General features: G+C 51.9%; 1 protein-coding gene across 4 annotated transcripts; it reads right to left on the bottom strand.

The window, feature by feature from the left end:
* Positions 1 to 3,264: 3,264 nt before the first annotated feature.
* Pbxip1 (PBX homeobox interacting protein 1) lies at positions 3,265 to 14,921 on the bottom strand. Of its 4 annotated transcripts, XM_047519952.1 has the most exons (11): positions 14,848 to 14,921; positions 12,242 to 12,328; positions 9,693 to 9,819; positions 9,386 to 9,450; positions 9,147 to 9,312; positions 7,315 to 7,548; positions 7,164 to 7,187; positions 6,838 to 6,920; positions 6,621 to 6,752; positions 4,785 to 6,013; positions 3,265 to 4,311 (listed from the first exon to the last, which is right to left on the bottom strand). In XM_047519952.1, exons 2-11 carry the CDS (start codon positions 12,290 to 12,292, stop codon positions 4,212 to 4,214), a joined length of 2,211 nt encoding a protein of 736 aa, XP_047375908.1. In that variant the 5' UTR covers positions 12,293 to 12,328; positions 14,848 to 14,921; the 3' UTR covers positions 3,265 to 4,211. The 4 variants fall into 4 exon arrangements, with proteins under 4 accessions (XP_047375908.1, XP_047375914.1, XP_047375910.1 ...); XM_047519958.1 differs by lacking the exon at positions 6,621 to 6,752; XM_047519954.1 differs by lacking the exon at positions 7,164 to 7,187.
* Positions 14,922 to 15,744: the final 823 nt, after the last annotated feature.

Here is a 15,744-nt window from a genome sequence, read left to right as displayed (position 1 = left end):
ATAGAGTGCTCTTAAGGAAGGCCGATGAAAGAAGGGACAGGAAACACAAGTAAGAGCCTGAGTGGGTGACAAGGGGCTTCTGTGGATCAGGCAGCTGCGGGGTGAAGCAGCAAGGGGAGAGATCTATATACCCCACCCCCACCCTGTACGGTCCCTCCCAGACCCCTGCTGGGAACAAGTGAAGGGGACTTGCTTATCTGTGGACCGGAACAAGTACAGATAAGGAGCTGTTCCTGCATCTGGGTGGCCCTGGGAGGTTCCCATGGCAACAGCCAGCCAGTCCACTGTCTGTCCTTGGGTCCAGCCGAGGAGTCTAGAAGCAACGCTTGAAAAGAGCACATGCCCTGACCCTCCAGGAGATAATGAGGGTGGTCAGGCCTGAAGGGGAACCACTACCACTCCACCTGCCACCCCAGGACAAGTGGGAGTGGAAGGCCATGGGGAAAGGCTGGAGCCTGGAAGACCCGGGAGGCAGGGAGACACAGGAAATCCCAGAGGAGGTGACAGAGCAGAAGGGGCATGGGCTCTCAGAAGGCTGAGCTGAGAGCACTGAGGGAAAAGGACAGGTGGAGGAGCCTAGGAAAGAAGTTGGGGCACTAGGAGAAAGAGGTGAGGGCTGGAGAATGAGAGGCAGGGATGGAAAGGTGGATGGCAGATTGGGGAGACCACTGGAAAAGGAGGGGGGTTTTGTTTGATTTGGTTTGATACCAGGGATTGAACCCAGAGGCACTAAACTACTGAGCCTCATCCTTGGCCCTTTTTATTTTTATTAATTTATTTATTAGGTACTAGGGAGTAAATCCAGACGTGTTTAACCACTGAGCCACGTTCCCAGCCCTTTTTTATATTTTATTTAGAGACAGGGTCTCACTAAGTTGCTTAGCACCTTGCTAATTTGCTGAGGCTGGTTTTGAACTCACAATCCTCCTGTCTCAGCCTCCCAAACTACTGAGATTACAGGTGTACACTTCTGCGCCTGGTTGGAAAAGTAGTTTGGGGGACTAACCAAAAATAAATAAATAAATAAATAGAATTTTTCTACTTGAAAGCAGAAGACCCAGACAGGCTACCTTCGCCTCCAGTGATTCTTCCAAGGCACCCCAGCGCTATGTTCTTAGGGCAGAAGGTCTTTTCTTGAATGAGCTAAGGAAACTCTCCCTGGAAAGGGTAGGAAGTGAAATGCTCAAATAACAAGGGCTTAAGCTGGAAAGGCCCAGCCCAAAGGCTGGGACCAAACAGCACTGTGCCCCTACTAGCTCTACCCACAGGATCATCCCAACCCTGCCTAGCCAGAAGTTGTTCCCAAGCCATGTGAGAAGAAGGTCGTGCACTTGGGTTCTTTGTTTGTTTGTCTGTGGTACTGGGAATTGAACCCACAGCTTGGAACACAAACCCAGGGCTTGGCACACGATAGTCAAGTACTCTTGCCACTGGTTGCATCCCCATCCCTTCCAGCTGCATCTCCACACACTGGCACCATGATCAGAAAAGCATCATGGCTGGGTCCTTCCTCTTCACCAACATGATGGATGGATGTGATGGAGGGAGGGGCCTCACAGCTGGAGTGGGCACAGGATCACCTCCCAAGAGCACCCCGAAAGAGGGTAATTGGAGCTGCCGATGTCCCTGGCATTCTGGCCCTCCTCAAAATACCTCTGAGGTTAATAACTTTCTTTTTCTCCCTGATTCAGCAGTTTCAGAAACCTCCAGCTCAGCAAATCTGCACCCTGAATAGGTGAGGAAGAGGAGGGGTCTGGGGAGGCCCTCCCAGCCCCCCAGAGAGATCTCTATGAAAACAAAGGAAGTGGGCCCTAGAAATGAAAGTAAGAGGTCAGAGTGAGAATCAGTACCCTCTGGGAGCCCAGGGAGACCTATGCGTATCTGCACCCATAGGTCCAGCACCCAGCCAGGATACCAAATTCTGCCCACCTCCAGCCTCAATCTCTCTTGCTGCTAGCATTTTGAGCATCTGCAGGTGAAAAATGTGAACAGGGAAAAACTAGGCTTCCTCTAAAGAACAGTGGTCCATGGAGCCTGGTGCTGAATCCAAACCCTGGCCCTAGGGTACTTGCTCTTCCCAGTTCCCACTCCAGAACTAGAAGACTCCTTCCTAAAAGTCCCCAGCTCATATCACTGACCATCTGCTGAAGAGGCAATTCTTCCTCAGGTCTAACTGCAGTTCCTCCTGCTGCAGAAAGCAGGTTCCACTGGACTATAAGCTTCACTTATTTATTTATTTGATACCAGGGAATTGAACCCAGGGGTGCTTTACCACTGAGCCCAGTCCCTTATATTTTTTTCCTTTGAGATGGGGGTCTCACTAAGTTGCAGAGTCTTGCTAAATTGCTGAAGCTATTCTCCAACTTCGCGATCCTCTTGCCTCAGCCTCCTGAGTTGATGGGATTACAGGTTTGTGCCACCATACCCAGCTGATAAGCTTCTGAGACACCTCTGCATTCCTAGGGATCCACTATTTCTGGTACACAACAGACTTCACAAATATTTTCAGAATGAGTGGTCCTTGTTCCATCCCCAGCCAACCCTGCCTCACACCTGAATTAAATGAGTTAATATACTTAAAGCCCTTAAACAGTGTCACATAAACACTTGCTAACTAATACAGAAATCAATTATGGCCCATTCACCTATGACCCTCCCTTTCTTAACTACAACACTCTGACCTAGCCTGAGCAGTTACGGTGCTCACAGGATTCTACCCCTGCACGGACTGGGAGATTTCCAGAGTAGGCAAGAAGCCCAGTGAGCTGCCAGATTCATTGAGGTTAAATGTCAGGAAGGATCCTCCCAAGAGCCAAGGGGATTCTGGATCTTCTTGAGACAGCTAGCCAGTAGAGCAGGACCCCTGGGTCAGTGGGGTAGGCCCTGAGACAGAGGTGGTAAGTAGAAGGGGGAGGCAAGGATTGGAGCAAAGTGGAGCCAGGGTGCCACCTAGTGGCTCCCTCCCCTCTCTGGCTCCAGAGGCCCGGCTGGGGTGAAGGAAGCTGGTGCCCTCTACCCACTGCTCCAAAGAAGGCCACAATTTTTTTGTGTGGGGGGTGTGGGGGGGAAATACTAGAGATTGAACCCAGAAGAATTTTACCACTGAGCCGCATCTCCAACTCTTTTTATGTTCTGAGATGGTGTCCAAGTTACCCAGGCTGTCCTCAAACTTGAGATCCTCCTGCCTCAGCCTCCCCAGTTGCAGGGATTCTAGGCATGCGCGCGCCATCACACCTGTAGGTCATAAATTTTGAGTGCCAGAAATAGGACAGGCATTTTGTTGACGTTGTTTTATTTAATCTCTTTCTCAGCCCTTCAGTCCCCTTTTCTGAGGATAAGAAACCTAAAGTTCCCAGAGATTAACTTGCCCAAGATCACTGGCCTGGATTTGAGTCCAAGGCTCAAAAACCCACCTCTCCCAGGAGTACAGCCCAGGCAGGTTTGAGCAAAACAGTGAAGTTCCAGCCCAGAGGGCCTGGGTTTTGTGGGGAGGGCAAGGCAAGGCAGAAAGGACACACATGAGAAGGCCGAGTACCAGTGCCTAGGATGGCTCCCATTCACTCAGGTGGCAGGTGCAAGGTGGCCCCTGAGATTTGAAACCACCCCAAGTGACAAAAGTCCCCACACAATTCTATAGTTTACACAAGCCTATAGTTCACACGGGGAGGTGACAGGAGGTAAGGAGAGGTGAGGCCAATGAGAAACGGGGGCGGGGGTGGGGGGAGCTTTACCCCCTAGGGACAGCTGCTTCCATTTCTAACAAAACTCCAGGGCAAGCCCTCATGCTGGGCAGCCAGCCAGGCAAGTCCCAGGGGGCACTGGGTCAGCATGTGGAGCTGGAGGCACTCACACAGGAGGGGACCAAAGCTCTTTGGCTTCAGAAACAGAATGCCCTTCCCCCACTGAAAACAGGCTCCTCTCCCTTCCTGCTCCACACTGGCACAGCCCAATCCAGCTGCCCACAGTCAGTCCCAGGGTCCTGAGCATTTGCATACATTTGCATAGCCAATAAGACAGGTCCAGCTAAAACCTTTTTCTAGCAAAAGTGGCATCAGTGCAGGGCTGGGTGCTTTTGTGCTCCTCTGTGAAGGATGTCCAAGGAGTCCACACCCAGAGAGGCCAGTGGAATGGTTGGATCCTGGCCTCCAGGGGTCAGATAACACTAGGGATCTTGGCTGGGCCCAGGTTAGTGCCATTCCCCCAGGCAGGACTCAGCCCCGGTGGTGGTGGTGCGGGTGGGGGCGGTGGCTGTGCTCCTCCCTAGGCCCCACATCTCTGGGGTTCCGCAAGTGCTTGTCCTTCTTCCCTGACCTGTAGGAAGACATGGTGGGATATGAGAAGGAGAGGCCTTTAGGGGATAATAACCATGTGCTGAGAAGGGACCCCCCTCCCTCTTAATGAAACTAACTTTGGGCAGCCACCCACACAGCTGTGCTAGCTTTTCTCCTAGCACAGGGAGAAAGACCTGGCCTCCTGGGATGAAGGCTCTAGCTGAGGAGGCAGGAAGGTCAGGTCCCCCTTACACCCTAGGCCATGCAAGTACAGACAGGGCAGGACAACTCAGGAAAGATCCCTCAGCCCACAAGGAGACTGAGGACCACTGGGATCCCTTGAGGGAAGACAGGAAATGTATCCGATGCCTTCTCAAAGAGAAGCTAGCTGGAGACAGAAAGTGAAGAGAAGTTCTTAAACTGAAGCCCCCCATTCAGGACCCTGGCTCTTTCCATCCTTCCCAGTTGCCTCCACTCTTTCCGACCAGACCCAAGTACCCCATAGCCACCCACCTCCTCTTCAGTGCTCTTTCTCCAAAGAAGTGACTGAAGATGAAGTCCTCAAAGTCATCTACCTCATCGTCATCACCTGTCTGTCTCACCGCCACCTCCTCCAGGCTGTCTTCCAAGGCATCCACAAAATCCCGGAAGCGGAGGCGATCATGACGGAAGATGCCACCCTCACCAAAGTAAGCAGGTGAGAGGGGCAGCTCCCTGATCAGCTGCCCAGCCCAGGGCAGCCGTGCCAGGTACGTTCTCAGTAGAGAGGCCAGTTCCTGTTGCCGTACTGGGGCCAGCTCCATGCCAAAGAAGGCCAGGCCTTCCTGCCGGGCACATTCGGTCACACCTGAGCAGCCCTGAGGGGCCCGGAACTTGTGCCTCAACAGCTCCTCCCAGGCGGGCTGGGAATCATGACTGTCTTTAGTCCCTTCCCTCCATCGTGGATGCTTCTGCCTTTCTCCAGAGTGGGGGCTCCCACTTTTCTTTGGGGCTTCCTTGGGGTCCTGTCTCTTGCCATCCTTCCTGCCCCCTGACTCCTCCATCCTTGGTTTGCCCTCCTTCCATCTCCCTGCCAGCTCCCTGTCTTCCTCGCCCCCCCAGCTCTTCTTCCTTTCCCAGCCAGATTCCTCTTTCCTATGCTTCCAGTGCTCAGCCTTCTGGTCCCTCTGCCCATCACGCCACTTTTCCTTTACACTCCACTCCCTGGAATTCTGGAAATGGGGTTTCTGATGCCAGGCCTCTGAGACATTGACAGAGACCCCAGGGTCTTGATCCCAGTTCTCCAGGCCCTGCAGTGTCTGGGCCAATCTGTGACCTAACTCAATCAAGCCAGCATGAGCTGGGGCCCCACGGCCAGCATCCCGTAGGCTCCTCTGCAGATCCTGCTGCACAGACCCCAACAGCCGCCGCTGCCTCTGTAACTCTTGCCTTAGTGCCTGGGCCTCAGCCTCTAGTCGCTCCTTCTGCTCCAGGAAGCCAGGGTCTGGCTCCTGCCCCCTGTGGCCTTGCTCCTTGATGGCCCTGCCACCCTGTGGTTCTCTACCCCAGTGGAGGCACACCCCATCTGTGCCCCGGATGCAGTTGGCCTCCAGCCCTTGGAGCCGGGCCCTCAGCTGCTGCAGCTCTGACTCCAAGGCCCGCTGGGAGGCCTCACCCTGCTGCAGGGCTCCCCGGAGTCGGGCATTCTCCTCCTCCAACCCTTTGGGTTGCTGCATCAGGCTCTGAAGCTCTTCTTTCTGGGCCTGGCATGTAGTTAGGGATAGAAGAAACCAGAGTCCTTATCAGATTGAACCCAATGACTTCTACCTGGATTCTATTCTATTCTAGTGGGCAGGTGGCCGGAGCCCCTTTGATGAACTGGGACACCCAGAGAATTTGGTTCTCATCCTCCTCCCCATCCTTACCCTTAACCAGGCCCTGGGATCCTGAAATTCCATCCTGGGCCCCAGCATCTATAAGCTTATAAAGTGTATACTTCTTAGATTCACCTAACAAGAGCCAATGTGTGGCTCTTGTGGCCCCATTTCCAACTCCCACACCTGGAACAGACATTGTTAATTGATCACAACTGACATGAGCCTTGGCACATCCTCCTCCACACAATGTTCCAGGAAGACCACAGCAATCAATCAAAGATGATATGTCATGTGAAATAGGTACACAAGCTGGCCCAGGCCTTAGCATAAGGCACATGAAGAGAGAACTAGGAAGATGCCCTGCATATGGTGGCCCAGGGAGATGTTCAAGGTGTGTGGAGAATTGGGAAAAACTCCTTTTTCAAAAAGGACACTAGGGCAGATATCTGGCTAAGGTAGACTAGAGAGCCAGCATCCTCCTGCCCATGCCCACCTGCAGCTGGGCCTGCAGCAGGCGGATGTCCTGGTTCTCCTTGGCTAGCTTGTCCAGGAGAAGTCCCATGTTCTGCAGACTGGGGATATTGTCAGGGGGCACTGAGGCCTGCAGCTGTTCCCTTAGCCTATCCTGAGGGCAGAAGAACCAGTTATCTCATGCTACCCCAGGGTTCTCCAACCAGGCCCCACACACCTATGGAGATATTCACACATACCTGCCCATCTCCCACAGCATTCACCAACTCAGTCTCTGACCCAGTATCCGGGAAGACCTGAAGTTCTGCTTCCTCCATGGGCCCTACAGGAAAGAGGTCTTGAACCTGCCCCAAGGCCACTTCTCCACACTCTCTCACCCACTCAGTCATCCCTTCTGTCCTGGACACACCCTATAGCACAGAGGTCCAGTGAGGTAAAGGGCAAGGGTCACCCTGAACAGCTGACAAGGTCAAAACCAAGAAATAATGCACAACACCCTTACTCTCAACACCCCCCACACACACAACAGACAAGCAAGCACCAGTCAGGGCGCCTCCCCACTCACCAGTCTCCGACTCTAAGAGGCCACCTGAGGATGGAGATGGGAGGCTAGTGAGGCCCTCAGGGGAGGGATGGGGTAAGGTAAGGTGATAGTGGGGCAGAAGGGCAGGGTCAGAGTGCAGGCACAAGGCCCAGGTAGGGAAAGTACCACTCACCGGAGAAGAGGAGGATCCCCAGGCCCAGCAGAACCAGGGCCCCAAGGAGGCACATGTTGAGGGAGATGCCCAGCTCCCCACCAGCACTCTCGCCCCTGGCCTGGTCCTCCACATCCAACAGTGTCCCAGGCCGAGATGGGCTGGGCTTCCGGCCCCGTCGTCTCCGCAGACCCTCCACATCCACGTCAGTGTCATCCTCACTGCTGGAACAGCGGCCCTCCTCCCTGATCCAAACTGGGGGAAGGGACAGGAACAGGGCAGTGAGGGAACTGGAGAGATAGAACACAGGGACAGAGGGGAAGTGGAGGGTGGCACAGGGAGGCCCCTAGCCCTGACCACAGAGACATCTGAAAACCCTGCCCACTTCTGCCCAGGCATCCATGACACTCCCTGTTCAGTCTGAGGCAGGAGACCTGTTCTTTCAACCTACAAATGAAAGAGCCACTTTCATCTTAAAAGCTTTCTCCTTCCTCCAATGTGTGGCTCAAATCAAGCTTCTGCAGCAGCTACCACCCTCCGGGGTCCCCTTGGTACTCTCTGGCCCCTACTCTCTGCACACTGCTCTTCTCCATCGTGTAGGTGGTGGTCTCCCTGATACCTTCTCTGGTTCCTTGCTCCCCTCACTATCAGCAGGGTCCCAACTCCCTCACTCATCCCACTGACTTCCCCTTAGGGGAACGAGTCCCTAACCTATAGCCCCTCTGTGGCCTCCCTAGAGCTCCAGGCCTGTATGTCTCACTGTCTTTGGCCGCTCCCCGCTGGCTGTGCTTCAGGAACCAAACACTGAACACACTGCCCACCAAACTCGTTCCTTCTGGTATCCCCCAGTTCAGGGGATGGCACTGTTGCTGCCATCTAGCTGAGCTAAGCCATCCCTCCTCACCTCACACCCAGACAGTTGATAGCTCTAATGCCCCGACAGTCCAACCTCTTCACGACCCCACAGTACCTTAGTTCAGATCATTATCATTGTGCCTGACCACTATAAGCTGCCCCCTTATCATAGCCAGACCCAGCTTCTCCCTCTTACATTACTTTTTTTTTTTTTTTTTTTTTTTTTCAGCATTGGGTCTGAACCCAGGCATGCACTACCACTTGGTTAACATCCTCAGAACTTTTTTTTTGGAGACAGGATCCTGTTAAGTGGCTGAGACTGACCTTGAACTTACACTCCTCCTGCCTCCATCTCCTGAGTAGGTGGGATCAAAGGCATGTGCCGCTGTACTCTTCTCTTCAACAGGGACTCCTGCATACCTCTGCCACAGTCTTGGACAGAACCTCCTTAGCACAAGATAGGTAGTCCCAACCCTTTGTAAATTCTTCAGTCTTGGCCTGGAATGTTCTTTTCCTCCTGCCCTCAGTTATGTACTGTGTTCAAACCCCATCCAAATGGCATCTCCAACTATCCTTGACTCTCCCTTGCCCTCAACACATCCCCTGACTCAATTACCTAGCCCTTTTTGGGAGTCCCTCAATTACATCTCTTTCTGTATCCCTCTTAGGTCTGACTCGTAGCTTGGCTGAGTCTGGTCTGCTTCTTATATAGTCCATGAGCCACCCACCTTCCCTCCTCCTGGGCTGAGAGCCAGCACAAGGAAAGGACTCTGGGAATGAGGGTTGAGATCTAGAAGGAAGAAAAGAGGAGGTTCCATGGCAGAGGAAAGAGTCAACCAGATGTGGGCCCTGAGGTGAACCTCTCAGCCTCAGTATCTTTAGGGGTGGTAGTGAGCTGCTAAGTCCCAGGGCCTGGCCCTGAGCACACGCTCAGTAGCAATGACTGCTCCCTCTCCCATAACCTTCTAAAAGAAGAGTGAAAGGAGGGGGGCTCTCACCTGCTTTGGGGATTGCAGACAGGCTCTGCAGAGGGCTTTGGTCCTCCAAGTTCTGTGTGTCTGGTCCTAGGCTTGTTGCCACAGGAGTCTCCTGCAAGTCTTCCTGAACCACCATGTCTCCTGGGCCAGGAGGCTCCACATCACAACCATCATTTCCCAGAGTGCCCTGATGTGGACACAGCAGTGAGCAGAGCCCACCCCTGCCCACTTCCCTCCCTGACCGCAGTGAAGATCCTCACCTTGACCTCTGTCTCCTCTGGCAGAATGTGATCACACTGAGGGCTTTCAGTCTGAAAGAGGGTCCCTGTGGTGGGAGAAAAGATCCAGGAAAAACCACTTCCCCAGCTGAGCTTCCTAGTCATCTATCTGGCTCCTACAAACCCACCAGGAGTTGAAGGGGCAGGAAAAAGCCAGGATGGAAGGAGGCAAGGAGTTTATAAACTGAGGTTAGTGGAGAATTAAGACTAAAGAGCTTCCCTTTCTCTGGGAAACAGAAACCCCAGAATAGGAAGGATAGCTACACCCCTACCGTCCTCAGGACATTACCTTCTCCATCCTCAGTTCCAGATAATTCTTCACCATCTGCCTTAGAGGGGCTTTGAGGGGCCTGGAGGGTTCTCTCAGACTCTGGGTCCACCCTGGGTTCTGGGCCCAGAGTCTCCACAGGCAGGCTCTAGGAAGGAGAGGGGTGAGCACAGGGCTGCTCCAGAGGAAAGACAGCAGGACAAAATTGGGAGCAAGGATGTTCTTCTGAAGTCTGTAGGCTAGCTACATACTCTGGGACCCCAAACCACATCTCAAAAGCTCAGTCAAGAGTTGATCCAAGGTGTCTCTGCTCAGTCATTCTCTACCCTCACTCCCATCTCCAGAGACCATGTTTCTGTTTAAATAATAAGCACTGCTGGATGAGGCACTGGACTGCTACAAAAATCCAGCAGCCCCTGAGGGAGGCCTGGCAGAGCCTGGGGTGGCCTCCCCCCAAGATCAGCAGTACTACCTTTCCCATAAGTGAATAACACAACTCAGTTATTAGTTGGGGTAGGGATGGCAAGAGAATAAAGTGCTGAAAAGTTCAGTTATATTCTCAGGGTATCCTCACACCTGCCCAACCACTTTTACCTTCCGAACATTTCTGGCCTTTCCCATTAGCCCAACACTCCCACACAGACCCAATCTCCCAGCAGTGGCTGGCAGAAACCCAACTGGTCACAGACAGCCTGACTCCCTTGTACTCACAGACCAGCCCTCCAGCCTTGGCTACACAGTCTTGCTTCTCCTCTCTCTACATACTCCCTCTGCTGGCCCACAACTTGCCCACCCCATCCATGGCTCCTGCTACTACTCCAAGAATAATTCTTTTTTTTTTTTTTCTCTTACATTTTATTTATTTTTGGTACCGGGAACTGAACCCAGCCAGGGTGCTTAACCACTGAGCCACATCTCCAGCCCTTTTTTATATTTTATTTCAAGACAGGGTCTCGCTTAGAGTCTTGCGTAGGGCCTCATTAAGTTGTTGCAGCTGGCTTTGAACTTGAGCTCCTCCTGCCTTAGCCTCCTAAGCTGCTGGGATTACAGGCATGCACCACCACACCTGGCCAAGAATAATTCTTGACCTTGATCTGTTTCTTTCCTATTTTCAGATCATGTTTTACTCATGGCCACCTCAAAAGGCAAGGCTACATAAGGCAAGAATCACAATCCTCATTTTATAGGGGAGGACAGAGAGGTGACATGGCTGTCCCAGGATTCAGCAGTCAGCAATGATACCCCCATTGAGACCACAGTGCCTGTCCTTCCCCAAACTGCTTCCCCTCTGCCAGTGAGCCCTGATCCATGTATCTTGCTCAGTGTCATTGCTGAAATCAACTCCTCACTCCCAACAGGGCTCCTCTCCAGCACCTCAAACTCAACAAGTCTAAGTCAAACTCCTCTCCCCCTGCTCCCCTCTTAGTGGTTCTAACAGACAAGGTCACCAAGGCTGGGAATTCTCCAGATGGTTTTGTTTGTTTTGTCTTTGTTTTGTAGTACTTGGATTGAACACAGGGGTGCTCTACCCCTGAGCTACATCTCCAGCCCTTTTTATTTTGAGACAGGGTCTCACTAAGTTGCCCAGGCTGGCCTCAAACTTTTGATCCTCCTGCCTCAGCCTCCAAAGTTGATAGGATTACAGGCATGAGCCAACATGCCTAATTCCAGATCCTTTTGGCAAACTGTTTCCATCCCCTCTCTAGTCATTAACCCCCATCCTGTCAGCCCCATTCTCCCTTCTTAGTGGCTTTAGTGGCACAGGGGTCCCAGGGGATCCTATACCACCTACTGTTATCTGGATGGTTGCAGAAGCCTTCAAAACACTGTCCCTGGCTGGATTCAGTGACACATATCTACAATGCCAGCTACTTAGCAGGCTGAGGCAGAAGGATTGCAAGTTTGAGGTTATCCTGGGCAATTTAGTGATTCTGTCTAAAAATAAAAATTAAAAAGTGCCAGAGATGTAGTTCAATGGTACAGCGTCCTTGGGTTAAATCCTCAGTACAAAAAAAAAAAAAAAAAAAAAAATCACACTATTGTCCCACTGTCCCTGTTCTCACCCAGCCCACGTAGTGGCTTCACCCTCTGCCCAAAGTAATTACTGCTGTACACCCACCCCCACTCCCCACAAGCACAATCAAAGCCCTCACTGACTACCCATCAGGTTGAGGCTGGACTGCCTCACCAGGCCTCCTGGACCTCTTACAGGGGTTCCCAGCCTCTATTCCAGCTTCATTCCAACACTGGCTCTGACCTGTCTCTACTTCATCCAAGGGCATCCTCCGTTTACCCACACAATGCTCTCAGCCCTTTGCTCTTGCTGTTTTCTCAACCAAAATTCCCTTCCTGCTCCTTTCAGCTTACCCAGCTGGGAACCTCCTTCCAGGTATAGTCCAAGTCAACACCTAACCTCTGGAGCCAGATCTCCCTCTCCCTACTGAGTTCCTCTAACAGCCAGCAGGAAGTGAAGCAGGTGACCATCAGGATCAAGGAAGGGAACACCATGAGAAAGTAGTTCACCCCTTCAGGATCCCCTCCCACTTGGTTCCCAAGTCTGTTTCTCCTACCTCTGAGCCAGCAAGCACCCAGCTATTATCCACATCTGGGCAGGTGGCCATAGTTGGTGAGGTCCCTGGGGCTGCTGTGGTTGCCACCTGCAGAGAAAATCTCTTTTAAGGACCAGAGTTTCCTTCAGGCGAGTCAGGATACAGAAAACAGCCTTGACTGGGTCCCAAGGATCAAGGAAAGGTCAGCAGCCTGCATAGCCCAGGCTGGTTCCAGTTCTTCTGACACCTAACCTCTTTTGGGCAGAATTTGCCTTGCAAATCAACACCTACTCAAGCCAGAGAAAAGCTGCCTCCTCTAAGAATCCACAGGGCCTTGGAAACCTGAATTGACCTTGAAAGGTCAAAGAAGCCTGGGGCTGGAAAGGCCTTGGGGAATAGAGTCCAACTCCCTGATGTTAACGGGAAGAGGAAGTTTGGAAAGGTCGAATGATTTGACTTGTCCAAAATCAACAGCTAACAAGAAGAGCAAGGACAACGATCAACACCAGACACCTCCACAATCACTACGTCCTCCAGCAGGACCTGACAGATTAGATGTCCTCCTTGGGTTTTTAATCTTCCACCACCCACCATCAGACCTCTGCATGGTCTGGTTCAAGGGTTCAACACCACCCATGCACTAGCTCATCCAGGATTCTGATTCAGAGTCGGGGATGGACCAGGCACCAGTTTTTTTTTTTTTTTTTTTTTTTTTTTTTTTTAACAGATGATTCTCATGTGCAGCCAGGGTTAAGAAGCACTAGCAGAACCAGATCCCTGAATGCACCTTTAGTCAAGCTCCTTGGCATGCTCACTCTCCATCCTGAGTTCTGTTCCCCTTTTTAGTTAACTGCAGAGTCTGGTCTTAGGGAAAGTGACTGAGAAAAAGGGGCTGTGTACAAATCACTTTACAGTTTGCAAAACGTAGGCAAAAATCAGGACTCTGGTCCTGTCCTCTGCTAATCTGCTCTGACTTGGCAGGGTGGGGGCTAGGGCATCACTCCAGCCTCCAAAGCCTAGCATAAAACAAGGTCACAAGAGAGGGACCCTTACCAGGTGCAGTAGGGCACATCTGTAATCCCAGAAACTCAGAAGGCTGAGGTAGAAGAATCACAAGTTTAAGGTCAGCCTCTGTAACTTAGTAAGACTCTTGTCTCAAAATAAAAATAAAAAAGGCTGGGAGGTGGCTCAGTAATGGAGCACTTCTGGGTAAAGTCTGTAGTACAGTCGAAGAAGAAAGGAGAAAGAAGAAGAAGAAAAGAAAGAAAGAAGGAAGAAAAAGAATAGGAGGAGAAGCAGAAGAGGGACCCTCCTTCATCCTTCATCCAAGTCCAACACTGTACCCCGGGGTTGGGGGCTGCAATTGGGACCAGGCATTAGGGTGAAGTGAAAGAAGAGCTGACCCCTCAGAATCTTGGGCTGTGATCCTTCAGAGGTAGATAAATCACTACTTCCCCAGGGATGGGAAGGGCAGTAGGCTCTGTAAGGAAAACTGGGGGAAAAAGTGAAGCCGGGGTGTCTGGTAGTTCTGCCCTCAAACACAGCTGCACCGCCCCCATCAGTTTGAGCTGGTTTTAAGTCCTGGCCAGTGTCCTAATAACTTTGCCAGTCATGCTCCAACCTCAGGATGGGTGAAGGACACCTAACAGTGTGTCTCCCAATGCTCATGCTTCTAAGACACACACCATCCCACACAGAGACAGGAGAATGGCTGCAGTGACTTCCCCATACCCAGTCCAACAGGACCCCGGGGGCATGGTTTTATGGGCATCTGAAGAGCCATAGCTGTTCGGCCTTCTGCTCTCAGTGCCTCCCCCCCTGTTCTGTCATCTCCCCATCTCCAGTTGCTGCGTGTGACTGTTAACAGGTGGTGGCAGGAAGGAAGTGGCAGCAGCTTGGGCTGAAGTCCCTGTTTATCCCTGGCTGTGTACAGCCTGCTCAGGTCCTCCAGAACCAGGCACCATGGCAACCAGGGTGATGTCAGACCCTCTGTCTCCATGGAAACTAGCAATGGTATTTGGGTCAACAAGACAAACACTTCTGAAACCTGAACAGGAGGAAGTCTGGAGCCCCTACGCTCAGGGTCCCAAACCCTAATATACCTCTCTCTCGGTTGTGTTCACCCAAGATAACCCCGTTCTTCCAAGCCAACATCTCACTCCCTTATTAGGAAGTTCCTTCGGTTCTCTGATCTCCACCCTTTCTTGCTGTTTTCAGAGTTTTTTTCTTCTCTCCGTCCTACCTGAAGAAAATCCATTCCCTCCCCACTATCCCCTTTCAGGCAGGATTCAACAAAAATATCCTGTAAGGATTGTCAGACTTCTGCTTTTCTAAAAAAACAGCTAAAGGAGGAGCTCTCCTACTCTGTACAAAGCTAGGAAGTCTTGCCTCGTTCTAATTTTCAACCCAAGAGTTGTTCCCCCCAAACCTCTAAATTAGAGGACCTAGAGCCACAAGAACTTGCAGCAAGTTCCTGTTTTGAAAATATCCTTCCCCTTCCTTCCCCCAGCTCTAGGTCTTTAAAAAGCAGCTCTGTGTCCTTGGTGCTACCCAATCCTTCTGGAGGTCTGCCCTCCTTTCCTTTACTCCCATCTCACAGGGGTGCCCCTTCCCAGCTAGGGCATTACCTGACCCAGCTCTCCCTTCGGTCTTCAGCTTAACTTGTTTCCCCAGGTTTCCAGACCAAGAAAAGAGGATAGGCACGTGACCGGGGGACTGACCAATGAATAGTCGATTTCCACAAGGGGGCGGAAACTTTTGGCCAATAAGAATCGAAATGGGAGGCTGGCGAGGCCCCGAGGAGATCTGCGAGACTCAAAACTGGGTTTTACCTCCAGATGGGTGAGTGAGGGTTCAGCAAATTGAATTTTGAGTGGGCCTCTCCTTTCCCAGTGCCTAAAATTTCTGGAGGAAAGAGCCAAAACTGAAACGTGAAGGGTGTTGTCTCCCCAGATGAAAAGGACGAGAGGCCTGGTTGGCCCAGGATAGACAGACAGCTGTAGGATGGGGGAGGGGAGAGGGTAGGGTGGCAAATAGGGTTAGAAATAGCCCTCCTGCCACTCTTCCCACCCGCTCCAGTAGATTGAGGATACCACTGCAACTTTAAAAGGGGGAGATAAGAGAGGGGGCCTGAAAAGCATCCAAAATGAAATCTGCTAGGATGTTGGGGTGGAGCGAGGCAGGGACTCCTCCCCTTACTCTTGATCCCCAACACAAACGACTGCTATGTGGAGAGGGTGGACCCTAAACCTAGAAAAGTTCAAGCACTTGTCTCCCAGAGACCTTGGAGCTAACCCTCCTGCCAGTCTCCAGGCCTGGCTCAGGACTGTGCTCAGAAAGGAAAATCATCTTCTCAAGAGCAGGGACACAGGGAGGGGTGGGTAAACACATGGCTCCCTTGGCTCAGCACCTTAAAGCAGTCAACTTAGGGGGTTGAATCATCCTGCCATTCCCACTTCCAGGGACCGGGAGAAGTAAATATATCCTCCCCAAGAATGACAATGGTTCCATCCAGCCTTTTTTGT

This window comes from Sciurus carolinensis, chromosome 1 (assembly GCF_902686445.1).
Source record: "Sciurus carolinensis chromosome 1, mSciCar1.2, whole genome shotgun sequence".
NCBI lineage: Eukaryota > Metazoa > Chordata > Mammalia > Rodentia > Sciuridae > Sciurus > Sciurus carolinensis.
The sequence above is the reverse complement of the archived record's forward strand: the minus strand, read 5'-3'. Positions and strand labels throughout refer to the sequence as shown.